The 27,081-nt window shown below is 36.2% G+C and overlaps 3 protein-coding genes across 3 annotated transcripts; 1 reads left to right on the top strand and 2 right to left on the bottom strand.

Annotated features, from left to right (window-relative positions):
- Window positions 1–7,029: 7,029 nt before the first annotated feature.
- LOC111510480 (uncharacterized) lies at window positions 7,030–18,092 on the bottom strand. The gene is made up of 5 exons (XM_074176312.1): window positions 17,932–18,092; window positions 16,089–16,245; window positions 13,249–13,424; window positions 8,091–8,210; window positions 7,030–7,439 (listed from the first exon to the last, which is right to left on the bottom strand). Exons 1-5 carry the CDS (start codon window positions 17,986–17,988, stop codon window positions 7,080–7,082), a joined length of 870 nt encoding a protein of 289 aa, XP_074032413.1. The 5' UTR covers window positions 17,989–18,092; the 3' UTR covers window positions 7,030–7,079.
- Window positions 18,093–19,685: 1,593 nt separating this feature from the next.
- Window positions 19,686–26,673, bottom strand: LOC111510479 (uncharacterized). The gene is made up of 3 exons (XM_023166403.2): window positions 26,518–26,673; window positions 21,730–21,883; window positions 19,686–19,934 (listed from the first exon to the last, which is right to left on the bottom strand). Exons 1-3 carry the CDS (start codon window positions 26,587–26,589, stop codon window positions 19,753–19,755), a joined length of 408 nt encoding a protein of 135 aa, XP_023022171.2. The 5' UTR covers window positions 26,590–26,673; the 3' UTR covers window positions 19,686–19,752.
- Window positions 22,367–26,237, top strand: LOC111510477 (uncharacterized). Its single transcript, XM_023166402.2, has 10 exons — window positions 22,367–22,976; window positions 23,046–23,231; window positions 24,017–24,200; window positions 24,260–24,459; window positions 24,536–24,652; window positions 24,707–24,853; window positions 25,226–25,403; window positions 25,524–25,744; window positions 25,809–25,971; window positions 26,033–26,237. The coding sequence occupies exons 1-10, from the start codon at window positions 22,789–22,791 to the stop codon at window positions 26,165–26,167; spliced, it is 1,719 nt and encodes a 572-aa protein (XP_023022170.2). The 5' UTR covers window positions 22,367–22,788; the 3' UTR covers window positions 26,168–26,237.
- Window positions 26,674–27,081: the final 408 nt, after the last annotated feature.

Raw genomic sequence — 27,081 nt, forward strand, 5'->3', positions numbered from 1 at the left:
TTCTTAGTTTCAGCTGTTCTGCATGTTTAGTTTGTTGGTGGGAGACATAAAAGTTGGAAGTGTTGTATTGTGTTTGACGATTTTCTGCTATCGAAAAAATGGATCAAAGAATTTGCATCAAATTTTGTGTAAAAAATGAAATTGGGTGCTCAAAAACCCTTGAAATGTTGACAGTGGTATATAGTGATTGATTGTCAGAAAACTGTTTACAAGTGGTACACGCTTTTTACAGACGGTCGGGAAGATGTGAATGACGCTCGCTTTGGTACATATCATGCATATTGCAATCCAAATGATTATGTCACCGCTTCGAAATAAATCAAACATGAAAAACACACATTTGATGGAAACCTCGTCAAAGTCATAGCTGTTTTGAAGGAATTTCGTCACTAGTAGTGCAAATAGACAACTCATACAAAATATCTATGAAAATTCACCAATTCATAACAATTATTCACACTGTATCAAGAAGCTCTAGGTTGATATTAATTAATTTTTATTCCAAGTATCACATGTCCATGACAGAAATTAATATTTTATTTAAATTAAACGTAAGTCAATCTTCTTTGCGGTTATTTGTTTTTTCAAGATCAAGGATAAGTTTGTTATAAATAGAATAGTTAACAACAATTCTAAATGCTTACATAAGGAGGTAAAAAACATATGCCTGCGCCAGGTAAGTAATATATCTAATTAGAATCAGGGTCGGCCTTTTAAACAAACTTATAATGCCCGTGTTTCTGTTCGTACGTTTTTAGGATATGGCAAAAGAAACGATTTAGTACTGTGTACACCGAAATATTATAATTTGGTGTAAAAATATCTAACAAAACTGATCAATACAGTTTATTGAATGATTTTCACTATAAATTTATAGTGATTAGTTTTTTTAATGTAGTAGTATCGGCCAGTTGTATTCAATTATTGTAAAACTATCTGACTATAAACTTAAAAAAAAACATGGTATTCCCAGAGAGCAGCCTATAAAAATCTGGCAAGATACGTAGTCCAGAATATTACACTATACTTTAATATATATATATATATATATATATATATATATATATATATATATATATATATATATATATATAACATTTTTGCCTTAATCTGTCTCTTGCAGTGGTGTACGGAAATTATTCTAAACAGTTGAGGAAAAATGATGATGAAATATATAGAATCAAAACCTTGTATACTCGGGATTCGATGAAGTCGACGAAGATCTTTTTGTCTGGTCCTGATTTGCTGCTGACGCAAGTTTAGGTACATTTCGTCGATTTCCTCACAATATGACCCTGCTGTGATGGTCTGACCCGGTTGCAGAAAGTTATAGCGAATCACACCAGTCGCTGATCACCATACAGTAACCATAGTCTTGTGTTATTGGGTTTCCAACTTTGGGAAGGACCTAAGTGGCTCATTGGTGTCCAACCACAGTTCTAAACGTCTGCTGTTGTCGTGGAGGATTCACTTTTCATCAAATGTGAAGATGCGATCCAAAAAAGAATCGTTATGGCTGTGCAAAAGCAAAAAAGAACAGATCTCAAAACGTGACAAATTCTGTCGAGCGTTCAAATCTTGAATTGTCCACGTTCAGGGTTGTTTAACCTTTCCAAGACGTTTCAAACCATCAAAAACCGCTGACCCCTAGTTCTTCCGCCTTCTCAAGCACCGTTTCTAATGGGTAAGTCTCCACCAGGGTCTTCAAATGCACCATACAGTAACCATAGTCTTTTTCATCAGGTTTCCGCCTTTGTGAAGGGCCTAAGTGGCTCATTGGTGTCCAACCACAGTTCTAAAAGTCTCCTGTTGTCGTAGAGGATCCACTTTTCAACACACGTGAAGGTGCAATTCAAAATAGGATCGTTTTAGATGATAATAATAATAATAATAATAATAATAATAATTTATTTAGCCACTGAGGTACAATATGTACATATGGTATGTAACAGGTACTATTTATACTAAACATATACATTTAAAATATAGCAAGTAAGTGAGATATAAAGTTTAAAATCTCTATGAGAGTTTGTTAGTATACTAAACGAAATAAAATAAAACTCAGCTGAAGTTGCCATCCAGATACTCTTGTACATTATAAAAACATTTTTCAATAAAAAATTCCTTAGTACTTTTATGAAAAATATTGTCTGATTTGGAGTTTTTTAAAAAGTTGGGTAGTTTATTATAAAACGTAATAGCACTATACTGGGGAGAGTTTTTAAATTTAGATGTGGTGTGGGCTGGTATTCTCAATAAGCTACCATGCCGCGTGTTATGATTGTGGGATGATGCATTGGTTGCAAAAGTGGACAGATTTTTTCTCGCAAAATTAACACATTTGAACAGATAAATTGATGGTGCCGATAATAGTTGCATTCTGACAAATATCGGTTTACAGCTATCTCTACAGCTACAAATATCCTATTAAAATCTCTACCAGAAACCCAAGACATTATATTGAGTGAAATATGGGAATAAGCCATAGCGAAATAGATTGCCAATAGACCTTGTTGGTCAACACAGTTTTTCATTTGCTTGATCGCAAAATATGCTTTATTTAGTTTTTTACAGACACTAAAAATTGTTCAAAATTGTTCCTAAAAATTTAACTTCGTTTGCTGCATTGATATTGATATTATCGCACTGAGCTAATTCACTTATGGTACCCCTACTTCTATTATAAAATCTCATCGATACCGACTTTGAGGTATTCAGAACTAGACGATTACGATCACACCAGCTTGTGAACTGGTCTATAATCAGTCTAACTTTTGTTAGCAAATCATCTGTAGTAGGTCCAGCGACTGTAATGGTGGTGTTGTCAGCGAACATAGTTAAATAGCAATCACTCATATATTCCGACAGATCATTGACAAAAATTAAAAACAATAGGGGACCAAGAACAGAGCCTTGGGGAACCCCCAATCTAACCTCGCGTTCATTAGACATTGAATTTATTTGCTTTACAATTATGCTACGACCACTCAAGTAAGACTTAAACCATAGTACTATGTTATTAGGCACACTTAATTTGGTCAACACAAAATTAGTTGATACCGTGTCAAAAGCTTTTGACAGGTCAAAAAACACACTGATAATAAAATCATTTTTATCAAGTTTTTCATAAATATGACTGAGAAAACAATAGCTAGCTGTTCTTTTCTGCAAAAGCAGAAAAGAACAGACCTCGAAACGTGACAAATTCTGTCGAGCGTTCAAATTTTGAGTTGCCCACGTTCAGGGTTTTTTGACCTTTCCAAGACGTTTCAAGCCATCAGAAACCGCCGACGCTTAGTTCTTTCGCCTTACCACGCACCGTTTGCAATGGGTAAGTCTCCAGCAGGATCTTCAAATCCACCATACAGTAACCATAGTCTTTTTTCATCAGGTTTCCGCCTTTGGGAAGGCCGTAAGTGGCTCATTGATGTCCAACCACAGTTTTTTGACCTTTCCAAGGTGTTTCAAACCATCAAAAACCTTATGGGAGCTGACTCTCAGTTATTCCGCAATTCCACGTCCCATTCGTGATGGGTCAGTCTTCACCATGGTACTGAAATCCTTGTCCTGGAATTCTGTAGGTCGTACACTTCGGGGATCATCTTCGAAGCTGAAATCTTCGGAACGAAATTAGTATAACTTTCTGCAACTGGGCCAGACCAACACGATAAGTTTCAACAAACTATTTTTTCTTTCTAGAAAATATTTACTAATTTACCATGATATCTTGAATATCTCCCCATAAAGAAACAGTTTGTCATATAGAGATCATTTACTAGAAATAATCTTAGGAAATACCCTGAAAGGATTACATGCTATTCTTCTCTGTTCTATTCCTTAACCTATCTCGTCTTTTGAAGGTAAAGAAGTAAAAGAATTGTTTAATACTTCCTCCAGTTCAATGGTATAATGCTTAGTTGTGAAGGTCATGTTTTTCTGGTAATTAGGCAGATTATCCGTTATTTTTTTACATTTTTTTACGTCTAACCAGTATCAAAGAAAATGCGATTCCCAATTATACCCAGAACATTTCTTGTTTCGAACTCATTTAATTTTTTCCAAAATCATTCACTCTCTTAATGAACATTTTACCCGCATTTAAATGCGACTCTGAGTAATGAAATCTCAACAAAGATTTGTACAACGCTGTAATGGTTCTACGAAAGAGCAGCAACAACAATAAAATTGATGCTAATGATTGTGTATTTAATTATCATTTATTAATATCAAGATGGAGTGTCCAGTTGATGCAAATTAATGACTTGCAAATCGCGGTAAACAGGTTTAATCATAACAGGAATGGGTCATGGTTTGAGTTTATAAAAAAGGTGCTAGGAAACCGTATAGTGTTGTTTTATTATTCAAATACTAGTTGTTACCCGCGGCCTCGCCCGCGTAGAATTCGGTTTCTCACATTATGTTTCGTGACAGATCATTTTAAACGGTTTCTAACTTCAAAACTTCAATACAATTTTTAAAGCCCTATTTTCCCCCTTGGGGTTGAAAATTTCTGATTCTTTTTCTTGATGCTCATTTACGCTATACAAAGAACCTACCTGCACATTTCAAGATTCTAAGTTTAGTAGCTTTGACTGTATGAGTCAGTCAATCAATAGGAACCCACTTATACAATATCGCATAGCATCAGCAAAAATAAACTGAAAGGATCATAAAGAAATACATTGGTGATCCTACCAATCTTACCTACTCATACTAATATCATAAATGCGTAAAGTTTGTGAGTATGGATGAATGTGATGTATGTATTAACGTTTTTTACTTTTTCACGCCTAAACAGCTCAACGGATTCAAATGTAAGTTGGTGACCTGGAATAACACATAGGGTAGGTTCCCACGATAACGCGCGGGTAAAACAGCGGGAACCGCAAGTATTGTATAGGTGGATACCTATTGATTGACTGACACTCTTATATGAACGTACAGCTTCAGCTACCGACAAGAAATATCTTCAGAGCTGAAACAAACATCTAGCCAGGGGAAATTCCGGAAATGGTCTTGAAGATCATCCCATTCAGCTGATCTGTAATGCCGAACTTCTCGCGGCTTAGATTGTTTCCCAACAATTATCGGTAATTCACTCAACACTGAAATGAGTTTGTGGTCAGAAGATCCCAGGGTGACTGTGTGAATTTCTGGATCGGTTGGGGTCGCTGAGGTTTAGTTATAGATTGACTCTTTCTATACCCCTCACAATTCAATGATTTTGACCCCATACACACAGTGTTTTTATTCCAGGGCAAATGAGTAACTCAAAGAGCCCGTCTCCTTTTGTTCATTCATGGTGCTTGCTGCATGGATGCGAGGTTGAGTACTCTGGGAGATCTTCTGGTAACCATTGGTGATACCTGAGATAGCATTCATCCTTTGGCATGGATAGTATAAAAATGCTAGAGTGAATCCCTTTTATAGTTCGCTCTTACAACGAGCAAGGGATACTCAAGGGAGTAAAGGATAAAGAAAATAACCTTCAACTTTATTCAGTAGGCATACTTAAGGACTGACTGTAAATTAAATTAACTATAAGAACAATTCGTAGGAATCTTCACAGGCACTGATACCTGTTGGATATAATCCAACGCCCTTCATGGTATTAGCCGGAGGAATAATTGTTTTCTGATAGGTGTCAATTAACCTACATTGTAGGTGAGTCGAGACTGGCCTGAACACACTTGCGACACACACTGTCTTCCGACAGTCCAGGTCTCTGAATATTATGATTGACCTGTGAGTAGGCCTGTTCGATATCCTAGTTCAGCTGTCCAACAACTATAATAGAAGGTTCGAAGAGTGAATAAACGCCTTGGAGTGCCAATCCTGGAATATTCTGCCAGAAGGCCATAAATCTCCTTGCCATCCAGGTGTTCAATTTTTTTTTGGCAAAGCCTAAAGTGATGCCAATGACAGATTCTCGTCCGATGAAGCTGCTTGCAGCACCTTCCTTTGCAAGGGAGGCAGCAGCCTCATTGCCTTCCAGACCAGTATGGCCAAGAATCCAGACCAAAGACAATCTTTTAAGTCTTCCTATCGCGGGGAGGGAGTTTTTGGCAATATGCTACCAATTTAGACATTGCTCTTGGGAGCCAAGAGCTTTCAACGCCGCTTGACTGTCCGAGAATATTTTTATTGACTTGTGTATGAGGTTGGATTCTTTCAATCTCTCCGCACACAATTTAGTAACATAAATTTCCGCTCGAAATACAGTCGCATAGGTTCCTAGGCAGGTTGATAAGGTAATTATCCCTTTGAAAAACCAAAATAGGTTTTTATTATGTGATACACCAATCTTATATCTGTATTTGAAACAACCTATACACAAGACCTTTTCTTATTTGAGACATTAGCACCATACTAGGGAGTTGATGTTTCGAAAAACCTAAATATAAAGTTAGTTTATGCATATTTTTCCTGTCGTAATAGAAATAAATTTTGTATAAAAACTGTAGTACTTTATATTTTCCACGGGACCGTTTCTTCCAAGTTTCTGGGAGCACTGCATTTTCCATAGCATCATTATTACTATTATATTTCCTGTACCAGTTTGTTTCAAGGACACTGGATGGAAAAAAAGTGCAGTGAGTGGCCTTCTCGCTTACCCGACTTCAGACTTCAGTCGTTTAGATTTCGTTGTGTGAACACATGAATAACGAAGTGAATCACACTTTCTTCGACTCAGTGAAAGATCTTCAAGAACTAATTGTTAATGTGTCATGACACCACGAATGTTTCAAAATAAATGACAACGTTTTGAAGATAACCTGTATGGTTCATCAGCATTTACTTGATGATCCATGATTTGCCTGCCTCCTGTGCTACAGTGCTTCACATTCCCATGATGCATCACGAGCTGTCTGCTGTCTCTGTCCCTTTGCTATGTAAGCTATAGAAGAGGTCTCCGTTATATATCCCTTCGTTGTGTGATCTGTAGCTGCGGTCTCTGTTATACAGCCCTACTACAGCGGCTGGCTACTGTATTGCTATTGGAAACGGTTATGAAATAAAAATATGTCATTACTTCATAGTGTGTAATATATTGAATTCAGTTAAACATCTCAGACAGCTCACGACAAAACCTTGGGATTTGGCGCTAACTTGTGCATGCATTTAGCAGCCTCAAACGCAGTATTTTCCGGTGTATCCTTCTTCATAACACACTTCTTAATAACATCGTCGACTTTCTTCTCGTCTTTCAGGATCGTCATCAGTTTCTTCTTGGTAACGTCTATATCGATGTCCCCGTTTTCTTTCTGAACTTCGATCTTCTTGTTGACGCAGAGAATCTGCTTCTTCAGCTTATCGTCATCTACGTAGACACCTTCGGCAGCCTTCAATACGACCTCCATGGCGACTTTGGTCTCTTCCATGCATTCTTTATTGTACTCCATGATTTTAACCTTTTGCTCTTCTGTCAATTCCTGGGTCTGAAACGAAGTTATATATTTATTCATATCATTAGAGATGCAAAGGGTTGGGAACCCACAACAGAATCAACCTTGAATTTATTAACATTTTCAGGTGGGAATCAGGAACCGTTGTGTGAACTGGTGGTTCACACAGCGGCTGGGTGTTCCACAAGATTCCGGTGGGAGATTGTAAAATGACCAGAATGAAGGGCCCTAAGAAAATTCTTGCATTATAATCACTCATTACTGAAAATGTTTTAGAAAAGTACTTCAAAAATGTTTATAGTACCTTACATTTCAATCTGTGTAGTAAGTCAACTTGGCTTCACACATTTGCGGTCGGTAAATCAAACATTTTGATAACTAACAGCATAATGTGTTGCCTAGCAGCATTTTTTGTTTTTTAAAGCAATGACGTTTCAGTTTCGACTTTTGACCAATTCTCCCAACTTTAGCTAATGAAAAATATTCAAAACCATTCAATAGACTGCTCATTACCATTTTTCACATATTTTGCTCAACTGAAATTGAAACTATTATTTTAAACCGCCAAAATGGAATCAACTATCATCCGATACATGTTCGTTAGGTGTTATCTCCATATTTCGATAAAATAACTAGAACTAACTATAAAGAGTGATTGATCATTTGAACAAAGAATATACTTACATGAGCCATAGCAATCAAAGCTAACAGGAATAGCACAAAACTACCCATTTTTTCCAAAATTATAGAAAATAATGTATATTGAACGTAAGCTACTAGTTTCACTGATTCATCAGATATTGTCTCCAGTTATATACCTTTTTTAAAGATTTTATCTTGCCTTTGAGCATCATTTTTTCCTAATAACTCTTATCAAATACCATCTGCGCTTCACGCGCTTTGTTGTTTTTTTCAACAAATCGATTTAGGAAATGATCATTACACTGGTTTTGAGATAATGGAGCACTACAATGACATTATTGTGTTAATCACTGGACTGTGGAATATAATTCTATCTATTTTTTTGCTAGACATGGATTATGCGTAATTTGCAATGAAGATTACATTCGGTATATGAACGTTGGGGCCTTTATATGTGATTACAGTTTGATATGTTTAAGTTGTATCATCACCTTGTATATAATGTTCGGAAAATGTTCTGGAAAAAATGTGTTCCTTTAAGAGTTTGCTATTTTGAAAACTGTTTCAAAAAAAAGTATCTGGATTGAAGAAAGGAAAGTAGCACTCAATTTGGCATTATTTTATTAGCCACAAAACATTCAATCAATAAAATTGAATTATTAACTAATAAATGATCTGTTGTCAACATTTCTTTTCAATGTATGGTCTGAAGAATATCTTTTGAATATTTTATTGAGACTGAATTCTATTATTTCTTTCATACATTTTTTTCAACTACTTTCAACATTCTGCCGTACAGATCAACCCACTTCAAAATTTTGTCATGAAAAGGGATGCAAAATGGGCAAAAAATGGCAAATTTTGAATGCAAAAATATAAATGAAAAACAAGTCGAATGTGTTTCATTTCCAAATATCTACTTCGTTCACGAACATTTTTTTCTTTCTCATTCTTTAACAGATTTATTTCATATACAATTTCAGTTACAATTTCAGAAAATAGTATGCTGAGTAATCAAATGAACAAAATGTCCTCCTTCTACATTTTGACAGCGACTCAGCCTATTATAAAATCAATTTCAGACGTTCTCAAACATCTATCTGCAGATTTCGTTTGTTATATCTTGTTTTCGAGATGAACCCTTGAGAAAAATCTAATGGGCTGAAGTCAGGTGGTCTTGTTGACCATTTCAAGGCACCTCCGAGACCCATCTATACGGAAATACTGTATTCCAATCATACAGAAAAGTGTGGTAAGCCTGGTTTATTTTTTTTATACAAGATTTTTTTAATTGTACGATAACGTATAATTCATTATCATATTAAAATCAACAGTTCAAAAATAACTTTACAAAACGCTCAAAGGTGCGAAATCGTTTCCTCCTTTTCATAAAAGAGGATGTATGCATCTCCACTCACAAGGGATTTTGGTGAAATTGATGACACGTGTGAATCATTGTATTCGTGCCACGTGCCAATATAAGGATGTTTACAGAATGCTGTATAATGTCCGCTGTAGGTAGACCCACTGTGATTCGAAAGAGCATATAGATTATAGCGACAAGGAGTCACATTATCTGCTGCATAATTGTTAATGTCTAATCCATCTAGAGGAAATTCGATGGCAACATTTAACTTGCCTCTGAATCTTTCTGTGAGAGTTTTTTTAATAAATGACTAAAATACGAGGAAACTTATAGATCGATAGAGACCTTGTGCATTTTTTATTCCTTGTATCTTGAACACGTTGGTTTTTCATGTCCATCTAAAGTTTCCTCTCTTTTGAAGAAATTCAAGCACTGTGATAAACTCAATTGACCAGTTCTTTGTGGTATGGGGAGTGACAAATTCCAGAGAGGATCGAAGGTTACAGATGAATGTCTACAATGTGTACTCTTCATCGTGGATTCTGATTGACCAACGAAATTATCTACAATCTTAGATAGTACATATAACTCAAATAATTCAGTCATGACTCTCAGTGTGACTTTGACGGTTAGGTTAGGTTAGGTTAGGTTAGGTCTAAAGTGAGTGAGTCTATTCGACCCTCCGCCGCAACCCGGAAGGGTTTATTGTGGCTCACACCTATTCCCAGTCGACCAAATAAACCCACCTCCTTAACGAAGCCGATTAGTTTGTATGATGAGTGGTCTTTCAGGAGAGATGGTGAGAATACGGCTCTTCCGAACTCTAAAAACCTGATTCGGTCCCCAGCGGGGCAGGCACAAAGTGTATGACTGTCTTCCGACAGTCCGAGTCCCTGCATAAAGTCTTCACATCGAGGAGAGACTTTGAAGGCTTTCTTAATTATTCAGAATGAACAAATTCCACATTGTATTTTCGTAATATGTAGTTCCTGTTTTCAAAAGTTTTACGGATATCTTCAGCAATATACATTTTTACTGTCTTTTAACACTTCTGAAATAAAAATGTTTTAACTTTTTTATGAATATTATAAAAAAATCAATGACCGTACTTGAGAAACACCTCAAATAAGGTGACTCGTGGTTTTGTCTCAACTTTTATTTTGGACAAACGAGGTGAACTTTTACAAAAAGAATGAAAGAGCATTAGAATAGTTTATAGATTGAGAAGACCAATTCAACCCTTGCATGACTATGCATGATTATGGAGTTTCAGATTTAGAATAGATATATAAAACACGATTCTTTGAACTGCTGACTAGAAATAGAATCAAAGAATCAGAATAATTATTCTCTATCACAACCGCATTTTAATATAAGATATGATGATTAGTCATTATTCAATTGACATCTGTACGAGAACCAAGGTAGTATGAAAGATGAATCTGTATTTCCAATGAACTTGTTATTGGAATTGTTATTGTATCATTAATTGGATAATCAGAGCTAATCATCATAGTGCCAGTTAGTACTGGGAGTACCGAGTGTGGTAGAACTTCAATTTTCAATTTTTGGACGGTGATTTGTGAAACGTGGAGACGAGCGTTGTTGTTGACCAGGATTGATCTGCTCCTCACAATAGGACTTTGCTGTGATAGTTTGGCTAGCTTGGGTGGCTCATCGGTGTCCAACCACTGTCCTGAATACAAAAGCAAAGAAAAATAGATCTCGAATCGTGACAGTTCATGTCGATCATTTAAATCAGTCTAGGTTGGTGTGACGAAAAAGTGGGGTTTCACAATTCCTAAGCGGGGTCCATGAAAATTTATCTGGTTTCGATAGTGAAGAACTGAAATGTTGGCTTGACTTCAATGAATGTAGAGACTATTGCATGTAAAAACTTGTAAATTCCATATTCAGTAAAACCTGTCGAAAATGTGACATTGAAAGAGGAGCTACTGATGAGGAGCTGAAAGTGAAATTTAAAAACGGCCAAAACTTTTGAAATAACCTAATTAATAATATGGAGGACATTCTCAAATGATATTTGAAGGGGTTCTGTATCCGTAGACTAGGGAGGGTGCTTGTAAGCCCACAGCACTTAGGCCACATGTCACCTATTGTACATCCTCCCGAGGAGTTGTCCTCCTGGGTCATAGTCCATCCTGTCCTTTCCAGGAAGGTGGACAGGTCATTGAGAGACATCTCCTTTATCTAAGCAGGTGTAGACTCGCCGAACACACACTCTCTTATTGACGATAACTCCTGGCACTCGCATAGGACATGCCTGACGGTTTTATCTTCCTGTTCACACATCCTGCATAGAGGTGTGTCCACTAGCCCCATATTATGGAGGTGTTTCCTTAGTTGACAATGGTCATTCAGAAATCCTACTGTTGAGCGTAGATTTCTCCTGATCGACAGATATTTCGTGAGCGCCCGCTTTCCAGGGTCGCCCAAGGTGATCCTGGCATAATTGCATCCTTTGATTCCATCCCATCTCTTTAGGGCATTTGGCCAGTTTCGCAATTGTCGAAGTCATCAGGCCGTAGGTGCCATTGAGTCCTGAAATTTTTAGTCCAGCGGCTTCCTTGGCTAAAGAGTCGGCAATGCGATTACCTTCACTCCTGCCGTGCCCTTCAACCCACCTCAGGACAATGTTATTATCTACCGAGGCTTTGGCTGAATCTTGGTGACACTTTAGTACTAGCCCTGAGGTTACATATTGTCTATTCAAGGCTAATAGGGCTTATCTGCTATCAGTGCAGATTGTTATGTTTTTGCCAGAAATTTCTTTTGTGGCGATTGAGATACCAGCCAGTTCTATTTGGACCACGCTGGTATTTTTTCCCATTCTCCACTTAATTCTTAGGCTTAGTGATCTGGAGTACACTCCACATCCTGAGCCTTCTTTAGTTTTTGAGCCGTCTGTATATATGCGTATTGCATTTGTAGCATCTGACTCAGTGTTCTGTTTTATTTGTATTTTGTAGGGTTTATTAAACACAAACCTGGGTTCAATTGCATCACTGGTTGCCTGCAGCAGAGGTTGCGCAATAAGCGCTTCCCACCATAGGCCCAGCCTCAATTGATCCATACCTACTTCGAGGTTAACACCAGCCATGCGCAATCGTACCATGGCCATTAACGCAACCTCCTTGACGTACAGGTCCAGAGGGGTCAGACCCGTAATTAATTCCATTGCCGCAGTCGCCAGTCGCTGTATTTGATATAATTTTTGGACGCCCGTTGCTTGTAGAACTTTTGGTCCCCATGCAACGGCTCCGTACATCAACATAGATCTTATTATTACATTGTAGATCCAGGTGACCACACGGCGTGGAAGACTCCATGTGCGTCCCACTGTCCTCCCACATTGCTCATAAGCCACATATGCACTTTTTGCTCTACTCTGTAGGTGATAGTTCCATGTTAGCTTCCTGTCGAGGATAGTACCGAGGTATTTTACCTCTTCAGAGAAGTTTACTTTACTTTTGAAGATTTCGGGAGGTTTTAAACCCGATAAACTTCTTGTCCTTGTGAAAACGACCATCTCATTCTTCTTGGGATTGATCGACAGTGAGTGTTCCTTACACCATGTTTCTATCAATTTGAAGGGGATATACGTGGATCAATCTTGAAAAAAAAAACATTTTATGGACATACGTTCTAAATATTCCATAGGATGCTGTTGTTGTAACTGCTTCAACAAATAAAACAACGACATGAACAATAACATTTATTTAATCATTTTAGTGAATTGTATACAACCACTAGCCTCTTTCAATCGTCAACATTGAGTCAATCCTCGAAGTATGCCCGTTATACTCAGTGATCATGAATTTCTCCATGAACACACCTTCCCAGTTCAAAAGCAGTTTCCTCGGGGCTGTCTTTTACAACGTTGCATTTTTCGGCGACCTCCTTTTCTTTACCTTCAGGAACTATCTTTTTCAAGCTTTCTGTCATTGCTTCTACGTCGATATTGCCATCGTCATCCATAACACCCAAACCTGTAACGATGATTAAGAACTGTATTTTCAATATGGTTGTATAAAAACAATTTTTTCAACACACTTTCTTTCGATAAATTAATCCTGTATATGTCTGAAGGAACGAAGACTGTTTCCACGCATCACATTTTGTCTACGATATGATTGAAGGCAAGATGAAAAGATTCGTTGCCTTGAATCAATTTTTCAGTGCCTCACTTCAAATCTACAAGCCACATGACATTTAAATGTGATTTGAATATTGGAAATCCTCAGTGTCGAACATTTCCACCTTATTTTTCATTTCCATATCTTATCAATACACAGACTCTCTGTATTAGTAATTTATTGTACTAGGATGGTCACATAAATACCCGGACTTACCTAGAGATGGCGCTAGTTGGAAAAACATCACTGTATTAGTAAGAACACAATCTATAAAGCATACATTTCAAGTTTGAAGACGCTGCGTTGTTTAGTATTCATTTGGCAGCCATCAATAGCGAACGTTTTTGGAGAATTTGTGGAAATTGAGACAATTGGTCATCGTTTGTGATACAATACTTTTAGTTGAAAGGCCTCAGCCCAACCAATATAAAATCTGAACTTGACTTCACTCTGGGTTAGTCTGCTCCTTCGTTTACAACAGTACGAGCATCGCAGTGGTAGACCAAATGAGGTGACGCCTCCAGAAACGGTCAAGAAAGCGATACTGAATGATCGTCTACTAAAAGTGCACGAGCTGTCAAACTTAGTAGGCTTTTGAAAAGGTGAATTACATCGTATATTATCCCGTGGATTGGGCTACCTATCGGGCGCGTCCCCAGGTGGCGGATAAGGGAACGGCCAGGGGACTGGAGGTCCTGTCCGGGAAGCCAATGTGTCCTTACGGACGGGGTCGCCGGACTACTGGTCAGTGGCAGAAATGCCACCGTGGACCAGCCTACCCAAGCTAAGGTGTGAGGAATCGTGCCGACAGCTGAATGGCCACAGGGTGATATAAGGTTACGAACGATCCCCACGAGGACCTGGGCGAAACATCATTGTAATCAGCCTACCTCTGGTAATACGGGGCTCTGCCAGAGGTGACCTATTCTTTCCTTGCTACACACATGAATGAAACAAACACAAAAACAGAAACAATAAAAACAAAAACCAATCTTGAGGCTGGATGGAAGTGCTCACCCCAATCTAAGGCGGTGGCTGGGGATGAACAGAAATGTCCACCCCAATCTTCCGCTTGAATGGTGCTGGACATAGCAGATCTCCTCGTGATGCAATACAAATTCCAAGGCGTAAGCGCATTTGCGGCGCCGAGGCCAAAAGGAGAAAGAGAGTGGAGAAGGCAGGAGTGGCAGCAACTATAAGTGCACCCTCCTCCTCCTCCACTCCACCTCCAACAGCAAGGGCACTTCCTGCGGCGGACGACAAGTGCTCCACCTTGAATAAAGACAAGGAACCGGCTGCCCCTGCAGGAAAGCTCCCTCACTTGTGCACCTCCATGGAGGGAACCCCAAGAGAGTTAAAGAAGCCGCGCAACGACAGTAATGTCGCTGCACCTTCCAAAACCTTCGCCAAAGAGAGTGTGTTTTCGGCGAGTCTTGGCCTACACCTGCCGATATAAAGAAGATATCTCTTCGTGACCTGTCCACCTTCCTGGAAAGGACAGGATGGACGATGACTTAGGGGACAACTCCTCGGGAGGATGTACAATGGGTCACATGTGACCTAAGTGCCGTGGGTCAACACTCACCCTTCCTACTCTACAGATACAGATCGTATATTATATGAAAATTTGGACATGACAAAGCTGAGAGCAAGATAGGTGCTGCGTTTGCTCACACCCAAGCAAAAAATTGTCGTAAAGATGTTTCAATTGAGTTTTTAGCGAAACTTTATAGCAACAAAGCAGAATTCTTGCTTCGTTTCATAACCTAGGATGGAGCATGGGTCCATCACTTTACACACGAGACAAAAGAATGATGAAAACAGTGGAATCAAAAGGGAAAACCGGCTCCAAAGAAGGCAATAACCGTTTCATCTGCAATCAAGGTCATGGCATCGGTTTTTTGGGATGCGCGTGAGATAATTTTCATTGATTATCTCGAAAAAGGTAAAATTCTCAACGGCGAGTATTATAAGAACGTATTACAACGTTTGTGTGAAGGAATCAAGCAAAAACGGCCGCATTTGGCTGCGTTATCAAGACAATGCACCAGCTCACAAATTCATTATCGTAACATCCAAAATCAACGAATTTAAGTTTGAATGGCTACCTCATGCTCATTCGCCAAATTTAGGCCCCTTTGATAGTTTTCTGTTTCCAAATTTGAAAAAATGGCTCAGTGGTGAAAGACTTTCCAACGATGAAGAAGTGATGTCATCGGCAATTAATGTTAGTGTTTCCTTTGTTAAGACGGGTACTTCTGAGACCCCCCTCTATTATAAAAATTGTAAATGAACGGCTATCCACTTATTTATATATAATTTGAATAAAGTCAACGCCAACTGAAATGAGTAAGCGTAGAAACGTAAAATCGTTCGGTGCTAAGAAACTCCGACCACTTTCGCATTGTCAGTAGTTTGTGTGATCAATGAGGCGGGTACAATTCGGTTTTTAAAGCGCATCAAAATCTCATCTTAGTAGTTCAATTCGGTTTTAACTGCGCTTCAAAATATACTCACCTTTCATGAAGCACTTGGCATGAACCTTCATTTCAGCGGTTTCTGGATATTCGATGTCACCCTCAAGTTTCTTTAGAGTATCCTCATCCACACCAGACGTCTTAGCACATTCTCTATTCAAATCGACGAGTTTCTTGAGTTCCTCTTCAGACAAAGGCTTGAATGAAATGAATGAAGGTTAATTCTCGAGGAAATCACTTAGTATATTGACAATATGGTACACACTGAAGAATTAACCAACTTTATCCACTGTGAAGTTTTCAATTAGAGAATTGATATTATTCTTAACTGGCCAGTTGGTCTTGTTATTCAGAAATTAAAAAAAAATCACTAAGTGCCCTTAAAAAATTATTTCAAATAAAAATCAAGTAGGAGTAAACAACTATCAGATAATGAGGTTGAATTAAAGTACAGAAGATCGAATGTAAATGCATTAAAAAAAAAACTAGAATCGATAACGCAGATAATGCAGAAACTAGAATAAAATACTCGTGCAATTTTTGAGTAGAAACAAGAATTTTATGTACAGTTTTTATACTTATATATAATGCCATAACAGAACAGCAAAATGAATTTCTGCCGGGAAAATCAACGGAAAGTGCAACTATTGCGCTTTTTAAATATATTCATTCTTCATTAGATATGAAAAAGTATGTAGGTGCCTTATTTTATGATCTGTCGAAAGATTTCGACTCAATCAATACTCATATTAGAATTAGTAAACTAAGTAAACTGGGTAGCCGTGGCAAATTTCTTTCGTGGCTGGCTTCATACCTTGAGGTCAGAAATATATTGTAAGAATTGACAACCAGAGATCTCCCCCACAAGAAGTGGAGGCTGGTGTGCCTCAACGATCAATTCTTGACCCGCTAATTTTTCTACTATATTTAAATGATCTTCCCAAATACGTCAGCACTAAACACCTATATCTATGTGCTGATGATACCACTTTAGCAATGGAAGCAGAAACGTCTAAAGAGCTCATTGCAAAAATTAATATACTGGCAAAGGAATTTACCACGTGGTGTTCTACTGAAACAGTTTGTATGCACTTTATCACTAGAAAATAAATATCTGAGAATAGTAAAATCTCAGTAAATAATAGTGAATGAAGTCCCTTTCACGAAATCCACCAAATTTCTTGGAGTATTTGTAGACAATAATATGGAGTGTCATATTATTGGCACTGTCACTGTTATTGGCACTGTCATATTATGGGCAATGTCAATCACATTTTCAAGACATTGTATAGTAGTTACTTTGCTATATTGCAACTGAAAAATATTTTTAAGACGAGTCACCTTCGTCTCTCAAAAGAGGATTATACGATCAATGTTCGGCCTAGACTATAGAGAAACATGTCTAAATAATTTCAAAGAACACATAAAAATGAACCACGCAGCTAATAGCTTAAAACCATATCTGTTGAAAAAACAAGAAAAACTGTATTAAAAACATTTAGTAGTAGAGAATTTAATTTTTGTTTCAATTACATGCACACCTCACCAAATATTCAACTATCATCATCTTATACAGGGAGTCCACAAAATCAGTTTCTCAAATTCCAGTATTCATAAACCTGATATACTTCATTATTGTTATTATTTTAAGAATCAACTTTGGATTTGATTTTTCATGTAAGGCAATAATACTGTAACATCTATAGTAAATGATGATTGTGTCAAGCGAGTTACAAGAATGGTTTTTGTATTCACTCTGAAGAAACGACGAATAAAATTATTAAATGCTAGCACAGACAAACTTTATCTTCTAGTCGCAATTTTATTGAATAATTTAAGGCTTTTTCGAAAGCCAGGAAAAATAATAAAAAATAAAACCTCACCTTTGAAATCGCAACAGCAGCGAAAGCCACAAACAAAACAATCGCGACCTTATTCATCTTAAAAGTGCTGCAGTAAAGACAAACAGAACAATTGAACGATCAACAAGATGATAGATCTTGTCTTATATACGACAATGATAATCGAGTCTTATATACTCGTATGAATAAAGATTTCGGTGTAATTTGAAACACCAGGATGATGTCAAATTACTTTCATTAGAACTCATTATTCTATGATTGGTAATAACACTTTATGCCTTGGTGAGGAGATTAATTGTACATTCGCAATGCTATGGTCACCTTTATTAGGATTTATCCCGCAGTCACACATGGCTAAATGCGGTAATTAATTATGTAACTAATGCGTTTCAACTGTTCATTGTTTCTTCTGTGAATTTTTCCAATGGAAATTCCCGTCGAAACAAAAATCTTTGCCAGGTTAGACGTATGGAAATGACTTTTAAAAATCGTTTTGTGAATAATACCAGAATTCAAAACAAAGTATTCGTAACCAATACCAGATAGTTCTATTATGTAGTCGAATCGAAGCTCTGAATATAGATAATAAAAAACTATTAATGAGTTTTTTAGCACTGTTTCTATTACTTGTTCAATTATGTGAAAATAATTATTACATCAACTTCAGAACAGATAAATTTGCATCTTTCTTGTCAACCTTATTGTCGAGTTTTTTAGTTTATATCGTCAAACAGTTTAGGACTATGGTAAATTGAAAAATCGGTATATTTTCAGGAGAGATCAGTTTTTGAGAAAGAAAGGGAAGAAGAAAACAATTAACTTCTAGATCAACTCTTTACAAAGGTGTGTAGCTCCTTTATGAAAATTTTCCAATGGATCCTTCGATCCATTTGCAATAAAGTTGTTTTAATTGTTTTTATTTATATTTTCCAGAACTTTCGGGAAATATTGATGGAATTGAAACAAACAAATATTCAAACAGTATTGAAACGCGTCATTCACATTTGTTATGCAGAAAACACCCTTCTTGATTTTATAACTGACGTCAATATTAAATTAGGTTGGATTCTTTGAAAAATTTCTTTACTTGTGAATTGAGCTCATCTGTCAGAAATCCAGTCAATCAGTCAATCTTTATTAACCATTTCGTTACTCAACGTACACTAAATCAACAAATGTACTACATAATATACAGGGTGTTTATTAAACATGCGGCAAAAATTCAAGGGACTATTCCTTGGGCTAATCTAAGGATATTTTGTCCTTTGATGATTTTTGATAGGGCAGTCCAAGGAATAGGTTTTAATGTTTTGCCGCATGTTTAATGAACACCCTGTATACACAGTTGACATCATAGTTTGTCGTATATGAATAAAACTGCAACATAAATATCACAACATCACATGAGTATGACAGTTAAAGTATGGAGACAAGGAGTTTTTTCCCAACATCAAATCGTCATTTTTAACACCTCGACAGGTGTTTCAATCACCAAGTGATCATCTTCAAAGAGGAAGATTTAAACAGTTTTAATCTTCCTCTTTGAAGATTAATCACTTGGTGATCGAAACACGTGTCGAGGTGTTGAAAATAACGATTTGGTGTTGGGAAAAAACTCCAGTAACAATCATAATTGATATAAAAACCAGTTTTGTTTTTATTTCTGATAGATCGTCATTATACACCAACAAACTAATTAGTTTTATGGATATTTGAGAAAGAGAGAGAGTGTGTGTATGTGATGAATGATGAATGAAATCAACACTATATATGAATATTATCAAACCCACTTTATTGATGAAGTATCATTCGTTATAACAATTAAGTTAATCGCACATCTCCTCATCCTGACGCTATCGCATCTAGTTCTTGCTTTACACATTTACTCAACTCAAGAGCTGTTCCTTCTTCATCGTAGCATTTGTCAACGATTTCTTGTATCTTGTCTTCGGGAATTAACGATTCCAAGCTCAGGACAAATCCCTCTTTGTCGAATTTGCCTTCGTCATTCAAAATGCCGATTCCTAGAAAGAACAAACAGAATAAGAATTGTAAGAAATGAGAAAACGTCCAGTTAGGAACATTATTTCTGAACTAGTGATGAACTTTGCATGAACTGAAACCAGTTAATTGGAAAAAAATAGAAACAATCGTGAAAGTAAAATGTAGAATATATTCAATAAAAAGTCATTTCCCACACAGTACCCACTTCACGAACGCTTCTTCTTTGCAAAATTAACATTTTTCTGACCTAATCCGGAAAGTACATACAGTTTTGGGAGTTTCGAATGAAGAATCACAGAATTCTAAAATTCACCCAATCCTAAAATTGCCGAGGCCATGGCATCCGTCGAACTTCAGCGACATGATTTGCCGATAATGGTGGAAACATCACAAATTTGAAAGAACGGGGGTCTATCAATGTTACTGAAGGGTATATAGACAATTCACTTACAGAGAAAGCTTGAATTGTTAAGATCATTCAGAAATTATCAGATGAAAACAATCAATGTGAAACGGAAACTTTGCCTTCTCGTTTTACTTTAACAGAAGGTATTTGAATATAAGCATTTAAAACGAATTGAATCCTTCAATATTAGCATTTGCTCGAGTTTTCACATAAATATTAATACAAATAATAATTACAATGTGTCTTTGGCACCTTCCTTCTTTAAATATCAATATTCAATACTAATAAAAATCAAAATATTCAAAATTCCGTCCTACAAAGAAATATAATGAAGAAATGGGTGTCACAGATTTGCTATTCTACACGGTTGCCGAAAAAATAGTTCCTGTGGAGAAATTGGAAATGTTCTCTAGAATATACAGAGCTGTCCTTGTATAGAAGATATCATATAGTTGGGATAGAAAGGTTATGGTTTGTTTGAAGGTGATTGACAATGTTTCGTGATGAATTTCACTAGTTCGGACTTCCATTCCCAGTCATCACCCGAAGACGATTGTAGATACCAACAATCGAAACGTCGTGAACTAACGTGACTTGGAATCTCTACACTTTATTTTTATTATTTTCTTTTTTGCATTCCTTTAATTTTATTTATTCAATTATTATATTTTTACTTGTAGGTTATTTCACTATCATTTCATTTCAGGTTTATTGTTGCTTAATATAATTGTTATTTTCAACTATTCTTTTTTAATTATTCTTTTTTACTTGTTTCAGGGATTTCAAATCATTTTATATAGTAGACAATGGAAGTCCGAACTAGTGGAAAGAAAGGTTATGGTTTTCTACTTCTTTATCTTAATACAAAAAAATGGAAATCTTTCAAAGGAAGGAAAGGAGCAATCAATTTCCAAAGGTATAGTTACATAGTCATTTGAAAATCGTTAGCCTTCATCAAAAAACCTTTTGAAAGTTCCATCTTCTGCATTGAAGTAGTTTTTCCGCCCCAAATTGAAGTTGTATATCACTGTATAAGAATCAAATAAGTAGATATTTCTTCTCTGATATCACTAATATGGTTTCAACGTTTAAAATGTGTTTAGGGCCAACTTATCTCAAAAATTTTCTGGATAGCTTTAATGTTTCAATGATGTGAAGTTGAAATACAAGAAAATGAATATTACTGGAGTTATTTCCCAACACCAAATCGTTATTTTCAACACCTCGGCACGTGTTTCGATCACCAAGTGATCATCTTCAAGAGGAAGATTAAAATTCGACACACGTGTCGAGGTGTCAAAAATAACGATTTGGTGTTGGGAAAGAACCCCAGTAATATTCATTACTACATCAAAGGTTCCAAACAGAGCATCATAAATACAAGAAAAAGTTATTCAATTTATATTCACCTTCTAAGAAGCACCTGGCTTGTGCTTCTGTCTCATCTGTTACCGGAAATTCATCAGTCTCCAATTTCTTCAGCGTTTCTTCGCTAATAGCAATTTTTTTCGCACATTCTTGTTTAACAGTTAGAAGCTTTCCTATTTCTTCTGGCAGAGGAACCTTAAATGAATAAGATTAAATTCAGTTTTTCTCGATGATATTCCCATTTCCAACAGATTTTGACAAAACGATATGTTATAATTTGAAAAAATGAAGTGTTACTCTCAACCTGGAATTACCCAATCAATTAATAAATTAAGGAGACAAATAACAAAAATGAAACAATGTTAAGATAATGAAGCTAAATCGTGGAAAAGAGAAACACTATTTAGGTAACAGGAATAATGGAATCATGAACAATAGAGAATGCCAGATCATCAAACCAGGTTCTAACGTTTGAATGAAAAAAACAAATTTACAAATTATGATCAGTATAATATTCAACAAATAGGCAAATTGAAAACTGAAATCTGGAATACCAGCGGAATGCAGAGTAACTTTTGCAAAATTAAACCAATTCAAATATTTATGATAAGTAGAATCTCATATTACTAACATCAGTACAAGTTAATATAGATTTCGTTAAAAAGTGTGGATAATCAATTTACATGATTGAAAAAAGTCCCCCAAAATTTTATATATGATCCGACCCTGGTCAACTAGAATTATGTTTAAAATAAAAAAGATCTGTCTACCTATATAAGATTTAAAATAAATAATGATCATAGTCAAACATCAGGAATTCCATTCTTCAAAATGGTATTTTGTTTTGTTTGTCATTATTGTAAATGTTTATTATGCGATGTGGGAGAAATATTTTCAATGGGAAAACACATCATTGCCATCTATCGTTAAACAAAATATGCCTTTTAGAGGTAAAACCAATAGGTACGCTCAATTCTATCGTAGTTCGTCTCATATTAAAGAGATGGCACTCTCATTTTATATTCAAATGTAGCCGTTTTCTGAAAAAAGTAAGGTTACTTTCAACTACGAATTCAATTTGAAAACTTTGTATTCTCGAAATGTCTGATTTCAATGGAGAGGATCTATTAAAAGTTTTCAAAGACCTGGATGTTCAACTACTGAACCTCAATCGAAATGTAGTAATGGGTTGGTTCGACACCGATGACAAAAACATGAAGAACTTGTTGAACTGGATGTGTACATCTCTTTCAGTACAAAATTACGTTTCACCCTTGGAAAATGGAGAGTAAGTCTTTTACTTGTACAAGCCTTGCTGAGAAATGTCCACACAAATAAAACTGATGTCTTTTTTCAGATACAAACAGCTCAGTTCTGTGATTTCACGGGAAAAACAGGAATATGAAAGAGATATCATCAATGACAGATACCCAGGAATATTTGATCCCGATACCAATGAACTAGAAGTTGAATATCTCCAAGATGAAATAGAATTGATGCAAGAGGAAGAAGACAATTTGAATGAAATAATAAGGATAAATAGGTAGGTGCTTAGTTTTGAAACCTGTCAACAATTACATCTACTGTGCACAAATCTGTTGAGAAAATATTGTCTAATGATTATCAGCGCTCCAAGAAAATGAAATGTGATCTATTCACTAACTCACTGGCTGTATCTATTAGCCGCATTCGGGTTCTCTGATTGAATGGTCTTCAGTCACAAGCTACTGTGTTAGCGAAACGCTTTTAGAATCATTTTTTTGTGAAAATTGTTTAATCATTGTCATTGATAGTTATAAATATCAGTTCGTTGTTATCTCTATATTCCATATTGACAATCAAGACCTATCAAGTAAAATATGAGAATGAATCATGGCATAATAGACTGCCAAAAATATTTGTTGATGACACTCGAGTTTTTTCTTTTTCGCAAAATGATTTGTTCTGTTTATTGCATTCGTAATTTGACTAAGCTAAAATCAAAGATCAATCCAATGAATAATTGATTTTGTAAGAAGTACTCCACAGAACAACTTTAAATCAACTTTCTAGCAGTGATTGTTGATCAAATCTCTATTTTAATTGGTTTCCCACGTAGGTTGACTTCCAAGTAGTCACAAAAACAAATATACTCATCTCTCATTCACTATAATCTTCAGAAGTCAATGCCTGTTTGAAAGTGAGGACCATGACAATTTTTAACAGTAATATCGAACATTTCAAAGTATCACAGAGACTTCAATTAAGTTTGTTACTTATTTGTCAAAACACTAACTATAACAACATTTACCTATATTCCCAAAGTAACTATTCTATTTGATTTCATAGACTGGTAGATAATAATTTACGAAAAGAATTGGATAAAACCATATCCCTAGAAATCAAGTCATCTTTGCAGTTGAAAAACACCCAAGAAAAGTGTCTCGCTATTGGTGAGAAACTAGATGACTTGAATGGAAAAATCCATGAGAAACTATTAAAATATGGCAGGAATTTGCATGATTTTGAATTTGTGAGTATTGATAACAAATCAGAAATAGGTCTCCAGGTTAAAATTCAACATTTTCTCAGAGTCCCATTCCGAATTTCATCAACAATATGGACATCAAAGTATACCAAGACAAAGTTGAGAACATAACTTCAATGCTGATGCCTGTTCTAGATGACCATCCGGTCTCGGTTAGCTTAAGTGTGGCTTCAAATGCCACATCATTGGAAGTTACCAATATAAATGAGACAGTGTCTCAAGAATTGTACAGTATGAGGCACAGGTAACGTAGCACTAGTTAGAAAGCTTGCAAAGTGAATTTTAAAGTCGAAGTGTATGTGCTTATATCTCTTTTTTAGGATCCTTCATAGTCGCAAAAAATTCCTGGCGACCAAAATCGAAGTGGAAAAATTGAAGGAAATGTGTAGGTATTTAGATAAGGTGACCGTTGAATCTCTTCTTTCACCCACTGACAGGTAAAAAGAACTAACCTCTATCTTTTTGATTTCCATGCCGTACTGATTTTTCAGTTTATTCTTACAAGAAAACATCGAATCAAAAAAAGAATCGAGGAGGATGATGTGCGGCATGCTGGACAAAATTGCCACCGATTTTGCAGACCAGCAGATATCTTTAACGCAGCAGAAGTATGTGGAAAAAGAACTTGAGATATTCCAGTAAGTAAATTCACTGCTTGTCCATTGTTCTTGAGAAAAAAGCAAATTTGAATCCAAATTTCATGATTTTCAGGCAGCTTCTTTCATATCTCAGTGTTATAATAATAATAATCGATTATTATACATTCATTGTATGAGGTCTGGCAATTTTCTGCTATCAAAAAAATTGAATCAAAGAATGTGCATCAAATTTTGTATAAAAATGGAATTGTATGCTCAAAAACACTTGAAATATTGACAGTGGCATACAGTGACTGTACTCTGAGTCACGTACGTTGAGAGACATCAACTGGGGATTAACCAGGTCTTACCTTGTACCGTGCGATTCCTGGTAAGGATTCTTGTCAGCTCATGGCAACCATTTGCTTTCAGGTCAAGACTGAACAACCTTTCAAAAATTGAACATTCCGTAATGAAACTGATGTCCCATTACCTTGTGCTCAGCATACTCTACATCCAAGAGAAAAAAGACATTGATTGTTCAGATAATTTCTTCAGAAAAGTCATACACTACATAAGTCAAGATCTAGAGAACTGCTTATCAAGAACGGTAAGGAAATCGCAAAAACAACATGAAGATACATGGTTTATACACTGAAAAATATACAAGACTCAGTGTCGGTTTCTCTGGAGCCCCAAAACATTCATAATTTGTTTTAAATATTTTTAGGGAAAGATGAATCGCATCATCCAAGAATACAACAGTCACTCCCCTGAGGAGAGGTTTACATTGATCAGGTCCATCATTAAGATGCTATCTTCAAGTGAGGAAACCTTTACAATCACCAAAGCTTTTGAGGTTATCTGCGAGCTTAAGAAAGAAATCGACATGTTGGAGAACAGGCTGTTTTCATTCAGTTTTGACCATTATAGGTCTACGGCTCCAGATTTGTAAGTTGAGGGTTTTGCTCCTGGAAATTTTGAGAATACAAGCTGACGGAGGTTTTTTTTTCAGAAAAGAGTCCATAAAAATCCTGCAACGATTTCTAGTCTGCGGTCCTACACATCGCGTTGTTCTGGTGCCTTCCGATCTCAATTTGGTTATTCGTGAGGCAGAGGAAATGCTGAAGAGGCAGTTAGCCTCTGTAAAATCTGCCGTCGACATATCTTCTTCAGCGGTAAGTTGTTTTAGAGGTATAACTTGTTTTATGTTTATTTCTCATATTCTCACAACTTCAGAAAAGGATTCCCAACAAATGGCAGAACTACAGGAGGCAGTTGTGGATGTACTTCTACGTCGACCCGCAAAAGCTCAAATATATTTTGCACCAGATTGAGGAAGCGTTTGCTAAGTCAGATATGAAGAAGAATTGAAGAGATATTTTATACTGTTTGTAGGAATTTCATTGTGATAATATTGTAATAAATAAGTTCATATCACAAGGATCAATCCTTCATTGGAAATAATACCAAACATATGCGTTCATATTAGTCAATAAGATACAGTAGAAGTCAATGTAAATCAATATTGCACTGTAACATAAGTGATATTCTGTATTAAGACAGTTCGGAGTATCACCAGGAGTGCCTCAAGGATTTCGCATATACCTGTTAATCATTGATGATATTGACTATATCACTACAACTAATCTCTGATCTGTTTCTCTTCTTACGAAATGGAAATGTGAGCATTTCTAAAATAAAGCAGAACAAATTTTTCTTACCAATTTTGACTCATCTACGTCCTCCGCAGCAGCAGCCAATACAACAGCGGCAACTATCAGCAAAACCTTCATTTTTGTTTTGACTACAAGTGAACGTTCCCCAAGTATTATTTATAGGAAAATATATTCATTGTGTTGGGAAATTGAATTTATTTTTTCGAAGAATTGTAAAATTACACCCACGCCACAAAACACAATGGATTGTTATCTCGAATCGATTCTGTGTTGATTAGTTTTTGGCAATAAATATCAGGAGAGAGTAGTCCAGTGGAATAGGTAAAAATTTTCAACACATTTAGTTCTCCTACGAGGGTAGTCCGAAATCAACTGTTTTTGAATATCTTAACAGAAGATCAGATAGTATTCATCTCAGTGAAATCTATGAATTTTCACTTGACATTGACAAATTTCAAAGTAGAAATACTTTTGAAATCTCTGAAGCTGTTGATAAAATAAATTTTCTTTGCCCCCTTTTGTATAGGGAGTTATTTTCAGATAAATATCATTCATCATCATTATTTTCCTCAAGAAAATTATAAGTTTCTCTCCACAGAAGTAATAATC

This window comes from Leptinotarsa decemlineata, unplaced genomic scaffold (assembly GCF_025532065.1).
Source record: "Leptinotarsa decemlineata unplaced genomic scaffold, Ldec_3_MD MMD2_tig00001719_RagTag_RagTag, whole genome shotgun sequence".
Taxonomy (NCBI): Eukaryota; Metazoa; Arthropoda; class Insecta; order Coleoptera; family Chrysomelidae; genus Leptinotarsa; species Leptinotarsa decemlineata.